Source organism: Patagioenas fasciata, chromosome 27, assembly GCF_037038585.1.
Source record: "Patagioenas fasciata isolate bPatFas1 chromosome 27, bPatFas1.hap1, whole genome shotgun sequence".
NCBI classification, from domain to species: Eukaryota; Metazoa; Chordata; class Aves; order Columbiformes; family Columbidae; genus Patagioenas; species Patagioenas fasciata.
The window spans coordinates 2100377-2111520 of NC_092546.1; the positions used below are offsets into that span (position 1 = coordinate 2100377).

General features: G+C 55.4%; 1 protein-coding gene across 2 annotated transcripts in view; it reads left to right on the top strand.

The window, feature by feature from the left end:
• MARCHF2 (membrane associated ring-CH-type finger 2) overlaps window positions 1–9748 on the top strand; it is a 43193-nt gene extending 33445 nt beyond the window's left edge. Inside the window, exons 4-6 of one of the 2 annotated variants that reach the window (XR_011735896.1) lie at window positions 3304–3513; window positions 6471–8471; window positions 8526–9748. Coding sequence is in view for 1 of the 2 variants with exons in the window: in XM_071799557.1 (XP_071655658.1) it covers window positions 3304–3513; window positions 6471–6629 (369 nt within the window). In the remaining variant the exon portion in view is untranslated. Of the gene's footprint in view, window positions 1–3303; window positions 3514–6470 lie in introns of both variants that reach the window. The other variant, XM_071799557.1, reaches the window with a different exon arrangement.
• Window positions 9749–11144: the final 1396 nt, after the last annotated feature.

Genomic DNA, 11144 nt, shown 5'->3' on the forward strand with positions numbered 1-11144 from the left:
CACGTGGGACTGCTCTGAAGTTTCCTTTTGGCTGTCGAGCCGTCGCGTTGTGTTCAGAATGGCTTTAAAAATGCTTCTCGCTTGTCTTCTGTTGTTGCAGGAGCTTTACTCAGTCCCCAGATCTGCCTGTGCTCTTCGGCTCCCATCTTGTCCTCTAGCTTCTCTTGTTCTTGCTCTCTTTGGACCTCTCAGATGCTTCAGGTCACATCCCTCAAATATCTTGCAGTCCCAGCTGAAATTCCCGGCCAGGCTCTCACCCGTTGCTGCAGCATCGTCTCCTCCATCCTGGGCCAGCTCCGTGTCCCACGCGGTGCCTGCAGAGCTGCTCCCGTGGCTCCGGCTGCTCCAGCCACGTTGCTGTCCCTTGCTTGGATTTGCCATCTCCCCCTTCTCTTTCCCATTCAACACCAGTTGTCTGCACTCCTCACCCTGCCCTCACCCCTCTGCTCTACGTCCCTGACGTTACATTCTCTCCGTAGTTCAATCTGCACCAATTGTGGGCGCCCTTCCGCGCTCCCCTTCTGGGCCAGCGCTTTCTGCTTGACTTCCTGGGCAGCCGCATCCTCAGGTTACCTGTGCTCTGTTGTGGTCTCAAAAATTTCCTCCGTACCTGCCACCACCCCTTCTGTATTGCTGTTTAAACTGTGGTTTCCCCTCCAGGGAAGGAGCTTTATTTGCGGAGTCCCCTTTTTGTGGTGCCACTTGTCCCCAGTCTGGCCACAGGACATGCCCGGCTGCCTTGGGGACGTTCCCTCCCCTGTGCCAACTGGGCCTTTTTAATCATTTTCTCCAATTTTTGAGGAAAAAAACAACCCTAAATGAGACCTGTCATCCTCATGCAGGAAAGGAGGAAGAATCCATCAGCTCAAAATACAGAACTCGCAGTAAAAATGTGCTGTGGGAACGCTGGGTATCGGTAGGAACCACAGCCGCTGGCTATTCTAAAAAAGGAAAGGAAAAGCTGAAAATAGCATAATCCCAGGAAAACTAAAACAATTGCTGTTGTCAAAGTCAAGTATCTAAAATGGACCCACACTGGAAGCAAGTCGGGACTCCTAAAATGGGTGAATGTTGTTTTGTTGAGGGAAAGCTGCCCGCAGGGAGCTGGGCTCGGAGCTGTGGGAGGGAAGCGCTTGCAGAGGGTTACACAGAGCAAAGTGCAGCGACCTCTGCCGCGGCGGAGGCGAGAGAGCAAACCTCAAATTGGGAGGGACGCAGCAGAACGGGCTCTGTCCTGGTCCTGGGGTCCGGCCGTGCCCGTGGCCGCTGGATGGTCACCAGCGATGGGAAGGACTTTGGGACGTTGCAGTCAGGACGGGGGAGTTTCCAGCACCTGTGTCTGTGATCGGGCCTCATCCCTTTGTGGTCACTTGTGATCCACTGAGATCTGGGGAGGAGCAGCGGGGGATCGTCCTCTGTGTCCCTCCTCACTTTCTGCTTTCTCTTTGGGAATGGTCCAAGTCTTTCTCTGTGAGAAAGGTGCAGATTCAAGCACAGGTTGTTCTGTAAAAGCAAATGGATTTGTGTTACCGTCCTCTGCCAGGGCCACCAAACACGGGGATCCCTTGGCAGCTCTCCTGCTTTGTCTGCTCAGGTGCAAAACTTCCTGCTACTCACTCTCTTTCCTTTTGCTTTTCTGTTTTGTTTTCTCTCCAGTCTTGGGTTCTTAGCTGCTGAAGTGATATGCTTTTTTCCTCTCTGCCGTCATCTCAGTGAACACACAGGGTGCGTGGGTGTTGTGTTCACCACCAGTGGCTCGGGTTGGGTGCCGGCCTCACTCCAGCCCCAAGGAAGCTCAATATTGGGGCCAGTTCTGTTTAATCTCTTTATCGGTGATCTGGACGATGGGATTGAGTGCAGCCTCAGTGAGTTCACAGATTGACTCTACTCCAGATTGGGTGCAGTGTTGATCTGCTGGAGGGCAGGAGGCTCTACAGAGGGATCGGGATCAATGGGCTGGGGCCAATTGTCTGAAGTTCAACAAGGCCAAGTACCGGGTCCTGCACTTGGGTCACAACAACCCCATGAACGCTGCAGGCTGGGGAAGAGCAGCTGGAAAGTGCCTGGGGGAAAAGGACCTGGAGGTGTTGAACATGAGCCAGTGTTTGCCCAGGTTACCAAGAGGCCACCAGCATCCTGGCTGGTACCAGGAACAGTGTGGCCAGGAGGACTGGAGAAGTGATTGTGCCACTGTGCTGGGCACTGGGGAGGCCAAACCTTGAATCCTGGGATCAGTTTTGGACCCCTCATCATAAGAAGGACATTGAGGGACTAGAGAGTAAAGAGAAGGTAAGGGAGCTGGTGAGGGGCTGGAGCACAAGTGTGATGGGAGCGGCTGAGGGACCTGGGGGTTCAGCTGGAGCACAGGAGCTGAGGGGAGACCTTCTGATCTCTGAACTGCCTGAAAGGAGCTTGGAGCCAGGGGGGTCGGGCTCTGCTCCCCAGGAACAAGCGCCAGGAGCAGAGGAAACGGCCTCAAGTTGCGCCAGGGGAGGTTGAGGTTGGATCTGGGGAACAATTTCTTCCCCAAAGGGCTGTGGGGCATTGGAACAGGCTGCCCAGGGCAGTGCTGGAGTCACCAGCCCTGGAGGGCTGGACAGACGGACATGAGGTTCTCAGGGACATGAGGCAGTGCTAGAGTTGGGTTACGGTTGGACTCGATGATCCTGAGGGTTTCCTCCAACCACAATGATTCTATCATTCTGTTCTACGATTCTATGAAGCACCGGACCCCTGAGAGTGCTCCCTCTGCAGAGCCATCTTGTGCAGTCTCTCAGGTGCACCTGGGCTTCTCAGATTTGATTTAAGTCAGGAGTGAAACTCTGAAATGCCACAATCCTCCAAAAGGAACCAGAGGGCTGGATTTGGGGACAGCTGCCGACCCTATGCTCCGCTTTCCCGCAGCCCCTGCACCAGCTGCAGAGTCCTGGGTGTGTTTCTATTGAAGCTCAATCCAAGACCTGTCAGGTCTTTACTAAGCCAGGCTTTACTGAACCGACGGCTGCTGCCTGCACCTCGCTGCTCCGGTGAAGCGCCCAGGCAGCCCCTGTGTTTCCTGCTGCCTTCCCCTGCACATATTCCTCAGTTGTCTCTTCCCTTGCCCTTGTTGATTGTTAAAAATATACTTGACACTCTCTAGCTCTGTTTTTGTGGTGGTTTACGTGAGTTAAATGTACGCACAAGGTACATACAGAGTGCGGAGAGCAGGCGAGAGCTTCCCGGCACCGCGGTCCCGCTTTGCCCGCGCTGTGTGCTCTGCGTGCCGCTGGCTGATGTTGTTTCTCCCTCCCTTCCTTCCCGCAGTGGCTGAAGGATCCCGGTCCCCGCAACGAGAAGAGGACCCTTTTCTGCGACATGGTGTGTTTCCTGTTCATCACCCCTCTGGCGGCGATCTCGGGCTGGCTGTGCCTGCGCGGAGCCCAGGATCACCTGCAGTTCAACAGCCGGCTGGAGGCCATCGGACTCATAGCACTAACTATAGCACTTTTCACAATCTACGTCCTTTGGACGCTGGTAAGTGGCAAGGGCCCTGTTTCTGGTCAAAAGGAGACCAAAGTCCTGGCTCACACCATGTCCCTGCAGCCAGGGAAGGTTCAGATTGGATCTTGGGAACAATTTCTTCGTGGAAAGGGTTGTGAAGCACTGGAACAGGCTGCCAAGGGCAGCGGTGGAGTCGCAATCCCTGGAAGTGTTTAAAAGATGTATAGATGAGGCTCTTAGGGACATGGTTTAGAGTTAAAGTTACGTTATGATTGGACTCAATGATCTTAAGGCTCTCTTCCAACCAAAATGATTCTATTCTATAATTCTGACTCCCATTGGGAGAAAACCTTGGGCTCTTTCTCTTGACCATCCGTTTAATTATCTTCAAATGGGAGCTGCTAAAGTTGTTGCTGAGAATGAGAAACCGCTACTGATCGTCTGCTTTCCAGAGTGGCATGGGAGCCATGTTCCCTAGGGTGTTGTGCACCCGACAGACGGCCCGAGCGTGCCCGGTGCTGGGACAGGCAGTGGCCCAGCTGTTGTACCTGCTCCTCTTTTCATGAAGAAACACAAACTTGGTACCTGGGTCATTTAGGGAAAAAAAAAAACCAACTCTGGAAGATGTTTGACCTGTCAATAATCCTCATTGTGTCCCTCCCTACTTTGTGCACTCTGTGCTCAGACCGGCCGTTGGGGTTCTCTGTGGCCCACAACTAAACCTCTTCCTACACAATATTTTTCAGATGTCAGTAGCACAGAAGAGTGTGTACAAGGAACACTCCAGCCCTGGGGACCTCTGACTTTTCTCTCATACTGGGCTTTGGGACGGGAGCCTTGGTTCCAGCCGCCCTGGCCCACGGCTGGGGGCACTGGGGATCAGTGGGAACCGGCACTGGGTGTTGAACAGATCCATGCTGGGAGAGATCTTCCTGCGGATGCCTCGCTCTGCATCTTTGGACATGCTGAAGTAGGCAGCCAGGAGCTTGCAGCTTGGGGCGAGTCCAGAAGAGCCACAAAGCAAATGTGGATTTGCTGTGTAGCACATCTGTAGCACATCTGGGAGCCTTGGGACTAGTTCCCTGCCTGTCCGCTCCCCAGGCCCATGAGGATCCCAGACCAGGGACCTCCCTCTGTTTCCCACTCAGTTCTTTCAGGTTCTGTTGCCAAAAGGGACCCGTGTCCTGGTGCACCCAGCACAGCACGGCCAGCCAGGCAGGAGGGGACTGTCCCACTCTGCTCTGCACTGGGGCGACCTCACCTGCAGCATTCACTGTGTGCAGGGCTGGGACACAGGAGAAAGGGAGATAAAGCTACTGGAGAGTGTCCAGAGGAGGAACATGAAGCTGCTGAAGGTTTGGAGGGGAAGCCGGATGAGGAGCGGCTGAAGTCCCTGGGTTTGCTCAGCTGGAGCAGAGCAGACTGAGGGCAGAGCCCATGGGCTGCAGGTTCCTCAGCAGGAGCAGGAGGGGCAGGGTGAGCTCTGCTCTGTGACAGTGACAGAGCCCAGGGAACGGCAGCAGATGTGCCAGGGAGGGTCAGTGGGCCATGAGGAAAAGGTTCTTCCCCCAGAGGTGCTGGACACTGAACAGGCTCCCAGGGAGGGGTCACGGCCCAACCTGACAGTGTTCAAGAAGAGACTGGACAACGTCCTCAGACACACGGGGTGACCTGTGGGGTGTCCTGTGCAGGGACAGCAGTTGGACTCCATGATCCTGTGGGTGCTTCCAACTCTGGACATTCTATATTATTAGGTGGTTTCTTGGTCTGGATTTTCATTTTGGCTTTTCTATTCAAATCCCTGTGTGTGCTCATGTCCTGTCTTTACCCTTTTCCCGCTGATTGCTGGGAAGCAACGTTCTGGAAAGGGAAGGAGAGCAGTTGCTGGAGGAGAAAGAGTGGGACCCCCAAAAGCTGGCAGTTCAGAAACGCCACAGCCATCTCTGCCATCTCATACTCCAGTTTCTCAGAGCAGCAGCGTTCCCTGGGGTTTTAGGACATTCCTTGCACAGACTCGGGTGCCAGGGGGTGAGTTGGTGCTGCGGCTTTATTCAGGCTTTGCACCATGAGCTCCTGTTCTCTGGAGACTGCGAGATGTATTTGCTTCTTATCAGCCAACAACCTTATTCCCACAGTTGTCCCTGTGCAAAAGGAGAAAGGGGGGTGCACAGATCAATAAGCCAAATCACCTCGATGCCGTGGCCCAGCTCTATTTCTCGTAGCACATGGCTGAGACCCAGCCAAAAGTAATAGGAATACCAGCCTTTCCTTGTCTGATGTACGTCTGGTACTTCCCGCTTGCCAGCCGAATGTTTCCTGTACTTCCTGTACAGGAACTTAGTTTTGATGGTTGGCTGGCTGGGCTTAATATTTCATTGTCTTCCTCACAATTTCTAGGAAAATAAATAGGAGGGAAGTATGTGCTGGTTTAATTCCTTCCTCAAGAAATTCCAGAAAAGTGTAATTTCAGAGCTAAGGAATCAGCAGGAGCTGTGAGAAAGTCTGTAGCAGTGGTAATGGTTGCACAAGGACATGGCGAGGAGCCCAGCCCTGGGGGGAGTCACAGCTCAGAGCTCAGCCTTGCAGGGCCAGCTCGGGTCCCCTCCCCTTTGCATGCTCTCCTGTCCCCTCTGGGTGGACAACCCTCCCAGGCCACAGCGTTGTCACAAAAAATGGGTCCAACCCGTGTCACAGAACCACAGAATCCCAGAATGTCAGGGATGGGAAGGGACCTGGAATGCTCATCCAGTGCAATCCCCCCGCCAGGGCAGGAACACCCAGATGAGGCTACAAGGCCCTGTGCCACGCTCAGCCCAGCTTTACCAGGAATTAATAGATTCCTCATCAACAGCTTGGGACGTGGAGTGCCCCGGGCTGGTTCGGGGTCGGTGCTGCCTCCCTTGGGGTGCTGGTGGGTTCGGAGGGTGGGGGGTGGCCATGGCACCACTGCTGGGGTCCGGTAACCAGACCCACGTGTTATCTCCTGCCAGGTTTCGTTCCGCTACCACTGCCAGCTGTACTCGGAGTGGCGAAGGACCAACCAAAAAGTCCGCTTGATGATCCCCGCCTCGCGGAACCCTCACCCCGCGCCCCACTCGCTGCTCTCCGCCAAGCTGATGAAGAAGACGGCGGATGAAACCACCGTGTGAGCCGGGGGCAGCTCCGGGGGGCTGGCGGGAGCAGAGGGGTCGGGGTCCCTGCACAGGGGCCGCGGAGGCACCGGGAGCATCGTCCCACCCACGGGACCCTGCGGGCAGCAGGTACTTTATACTGCGGCCAACAGACAGATAATCAACGTCTGCCGTGCAGAACGGCCTGAAAGAGCCCGATGGCAGAATGTGCCAGTCTGCAGGGACGCTTTCCTATAACTAAGTACCATATGTGGAAAATATCTCCCTCTATATATATATATATATCTCTATATAATATTATTTTTTAATGGCCATGCATATTGTGTTCCAGTCCTTTTGTGTTGATGTTCTAAGCTTCAGTATAGAAGCTGGCAGCCTGATCTCATTCAGAGGTTAAATCTATGCCTTTTCTCCAAATGAGCATACAAAGAACACTTTTCATTGACTGTTCCTTCTCCTTTGCACTAAATTGGTTTTGATAATACTGCAGCAGCCTTTCCCGTTACCCTTTGGTCTCTTTCGTGGTGTTTCTGTCCTTTCTAGAAAGTTGTGTGTTTTTAATAATTATTATAATCCCAGAAGGAGTAAAATGACATAATACTGAATGGAGACATTTTGTATTGTAAAGTACTGTAATTTTGAGAATTTCCAAATAAGTTTCAAACTGAGAAGATCTTTTCCTGTGCAGACATGATCTCACAGAACACTTTCCTTGCAGATCCTGGCTCAACCCCAGGGCTCGGGTGCACTCAGCTCTTGGTGTGTCTGGCACAGGTAGATGGAGGATCTGAGGGTGGGAGGTGATGGCTCCAACTACCTAACCCCACCATTGCCTTTTGCTTTTGAAAGATTCAGAAAAGAGCTTTCCTGACCCCAAAAGGTGAGAGCCGGAGTCTGTTTGCTCACGTCCTTTCCCCATGGTGAGGCTGGGCCTCTCGTGGTCTCGGTGACGCACATGCCGGACGGGACAGGCTGTGTTCCGCAGGTGCTCTGCGCTGTCTCCACGCGCTTTATTTGCACATTCCTCGGTGGCAGCCATAGCTGCTGTGATGTGGTTCGTCCCCGCAAGCGCTGCCTCTTATGTATCCTCTAGCAAAACACCCCAAATTCGCTGGTTGCCAGAGAACAGGCTCTGGGTCCCTCTCCTGCGGGGCCAGTGTTCATTGTCCTCCTCCTTCATCCACCTGTGTTCCCAGCTAACGCACCCCTGTTTTGGGGTGCCCACTCTGCCAAGAGTCTTTAGCACATAGCGGAGCATCTCTCCCTGAGTTTGGCTTCAGTCCTTGCTTCCCCACTGCCTCCCGACCCGCCAGATGATGCTGGTGTGTGGGCGGTGAGGACGCGGTGCTGGCGCTGCCGTGCATGGTTCTCCAGGTGTGCGCGGTGCTCCAGGTGTGTGCAGTGCTCCATGTGTGCGCTGCTCGGTGTGTGCGGTGCTCCAGGTATGCGCGGTGCTTCGTGTGCGTGGTGCTCCAGGTATGTACAGTGCTCCAGGTGTGCGCGGTGCTTTGTGGGCACAGTGCTCCAGGTGTGCGCAGTGCTCCATGTGCGCAGTGCTCCAGGTATACGCGGTGCTCCATGTGTGCGCGGTGCTCCGTGTGCGTGGTGTTCCAGGCATGCGTGGTGCTCCATGTGCACATTGCTCCGGGTGTGTGCGGTGCTCCAGGTGTGCGCGGTGCTCCATGTGCCTGGTGCTCCAGGTGTGTGCAGTATTCCAGGTGTGCTTGGTGCTCCAGGTGTGCGCAGTACTCCAGGTGTGCGCGGTGCTCCGGGTGTGCGCGGTGCTCCGGGTGTGCGCGGTGCTCCATGTGCCTGGTGCTCCAGGTGTGTGCAGTACTCCAGGTGTGCGCGGTGCTCCAGGTGTGCGCAGTACTCCAGGTGTGCGCAGTACTCCAGGTGTGCTTGGTGCTCCAGGTGTGCGCGGTGCTCCATGTGCGCGGCTGCTCGGCCCCAGCTCGGCTCTTCCCCCCACCCTGCAGAGGGGACGGGCTCCAAGGTGCCCATGTCCTTGCAGTGGTGGTCACACTCTGTCCCTCTGCTCCTTTGCATCAGTGTGATGCCCTGCTAGATTGAGCCCTGTCATTGCTTGAGTTCAAAGCACCACGTGCTGTTCTGCTTTCTCTCCAGCTGCAGAGCGGGATGGTTTTCCTTACGTGTTTGCTGTTCCCTGGCGCTGGGATCGGTGTTGGCACGAGCAGCAGTGCTGTCTCTCCCTGTATCCTTCGCCGCAACCCGGAGCCGTGCCTGCTCTGTCCCGGGTTCTTGTGCAGCTCAGTGATATCCCAGCCTCTCCCTGCCCAGCTCTAGGCTGCTCCGAGCTGCTCTGTTCTGAGCGCGAGGGTCTTGTTTGATGACGGGGTGAGTGTTTCCTGCCATGGCCAGGCTGTGCGTCTCTGCTCCCCTCTCTCCATGGGCCGCCCTGCCTGGCTCTCCCCTTCTGCCACGTTCCCATGGGCACCTTCCCTTTGCCCGTCGCACAGGGATGGCGCAGCCCCCGCTGCTCCTGGAGGTTTGTAGCGCAGAGACCTCTTTGTGGTCCCTGCACAGCAGCAGGATCCTCCTTCCCAGGGTGCAGGGAGCTCCCCAGGTGCTGCCCCCCTGCTCTGTGCCTTGTCCTGGGTCCCCTTCCTCCAGCAAACCCTGTGTCGCCAGGACATTCCCAGTGAAGAAAAACTTGGGGCTTTAGTTTAACCTTCCCAGCCCTGGCTGCCTCCCAGCAGCTCAGTTTTGTGACGTGTCTGGTTCTGCTGGGTGACGCAGGATTTGCACCCCCACTCCACATCCCCCTAGTACAGACTTAACAGAGCCAGTGTTTCAGTTCAGAAACCCACCGTTGATCCGAATATGCAACTGTGAAAGCCAGAAATCCCTGGTTGGGGCGGCTGGGGCCCGGCCCTGTGCTGCTGCGCGGCCGCGGCTTCGCTCTCAGCTTCCTCGTCCTGATCGTGGTTGCCAATAAATTGGAGTTGTCGCATGTACCCCTGCAAAACCCAATAGCGACTCTTTGGGTCCTCTCCTCCTTCCTGAGGAGATGTTCAGCTCATGGATGTGGGAAATCAGTGTCTGACCTGCTACATTCCAGTGTCATGGGGGGAAACGGGCTGTGCAATTATGTAAATAAAAGTGAAATGAACTTCGGGCTGTTGTGTTGTTGCTGGAGGAGCGGGGAGGGTCTGGGTTGCCCAGGCTGCCCCTGACAGTGAGTCCCTTGTGCTGCCTCCCCGGGGTGCTGGGGCAGCTTTCTGGGCAGGTTTTCATTGTCCACACACAGAAACCTCCCTGGGCTGGGCCAAGCGAGGAGGTGACGTTTGGGAGCCCTTTTGGGTGGTGTGGGGCTGCATGAGTGACCACTGGTGAACTGGATCTTGGGAGCGATTTCTTCATGGAAAGGGTTGTGAAGCGCTGGAACAGGCTGCCCGGGGCCGTGGTGCGGTCACCATCCCCGGAGGGGTTTAAAAGATGTATAGATGAGGTTCTTAGGATACAGGTTAGTGCTTGATGTAGGTGATGGTTGGGCTGGGGAGGCTGCTCCACACGCAGCGTCAGGATGGGGCACAGGGTGCTGTGGGCTGGACCCTGCCCAGGGCTGTGTCTGGCACCTCGAGGAGGGACCCAGGCAGCCATCGCTCCCTCTTCCAAGGTGGGATGAGCCCCAACTCCTCCCGCAGTCCCAGGCCTGGCCGTGGGGTGGCCCTTAAACCCAGATTGCAAAGCCTGGTTAGAAAGACTGTGCCACGTTTAAAGAGGGGGTTGGAAATTGTTCAGCTGGGTATTAAAAGTGCCACTCAAGACATTGCAAAAACAACGTTTGGGCCTGTTTCCAAGGCCCGGACAAGGCCTCAGCCTTGGTCAAGACCTTGGGCGAGCCCCATGTTTGCTGGACAAGCCGGGAAAGCTGGCAGATCAAGAGGGTTTGGGGCTTGTTTATACTGTAAGAAAAGCTTTAAAAGAGAGGGAGAACCATGTTCCTGGGGAGAAGGCTCTCCCAGTCCTTTAAAATAAAACAGGCTGCAACCCAGCAATGTGCGCAGGATGAGGAGAAGCAGCAGCAGCCAGAGCAGTGTAAAACAGCCCAGAGAAAGAGGCACATTGAACGGGCTGCAGCCTTCTCCTGGGAACAGGGAGGATCGTGTAGGTCTGATCATCACCCTGTGCTGCCCCACCGTGGTGACAGGGGACCATGGGCTTCATGTCCAGCCACCGACCCAGGACACACGGGCCACCAGCCCTTTGCATGGCCGCAGCTGTGACGTGTCCACGTGGGCTCTGGGTACGGGACGGGGCCCTGGCTCAGGGTGTCCCCTGAAACGGGTCCCTCGGAGGAGCCGCGTGGGTCTGGCCTCGCTGTTCAAGCACCGCAGCGCTCCTGGAGATTTCCTGCCTGCAGTGACACCGGAGTGCGGAGACACCTCCTGCACCACAAGAGCCTGAACGGAAACTCGTGTGAGTCTTCATGGTGCAATCCTACATGAAATTCATATTTCTCACCAAAAAGCTGCAATTATGCAGCCCAGCTGTAAAAAGAGTTGATTT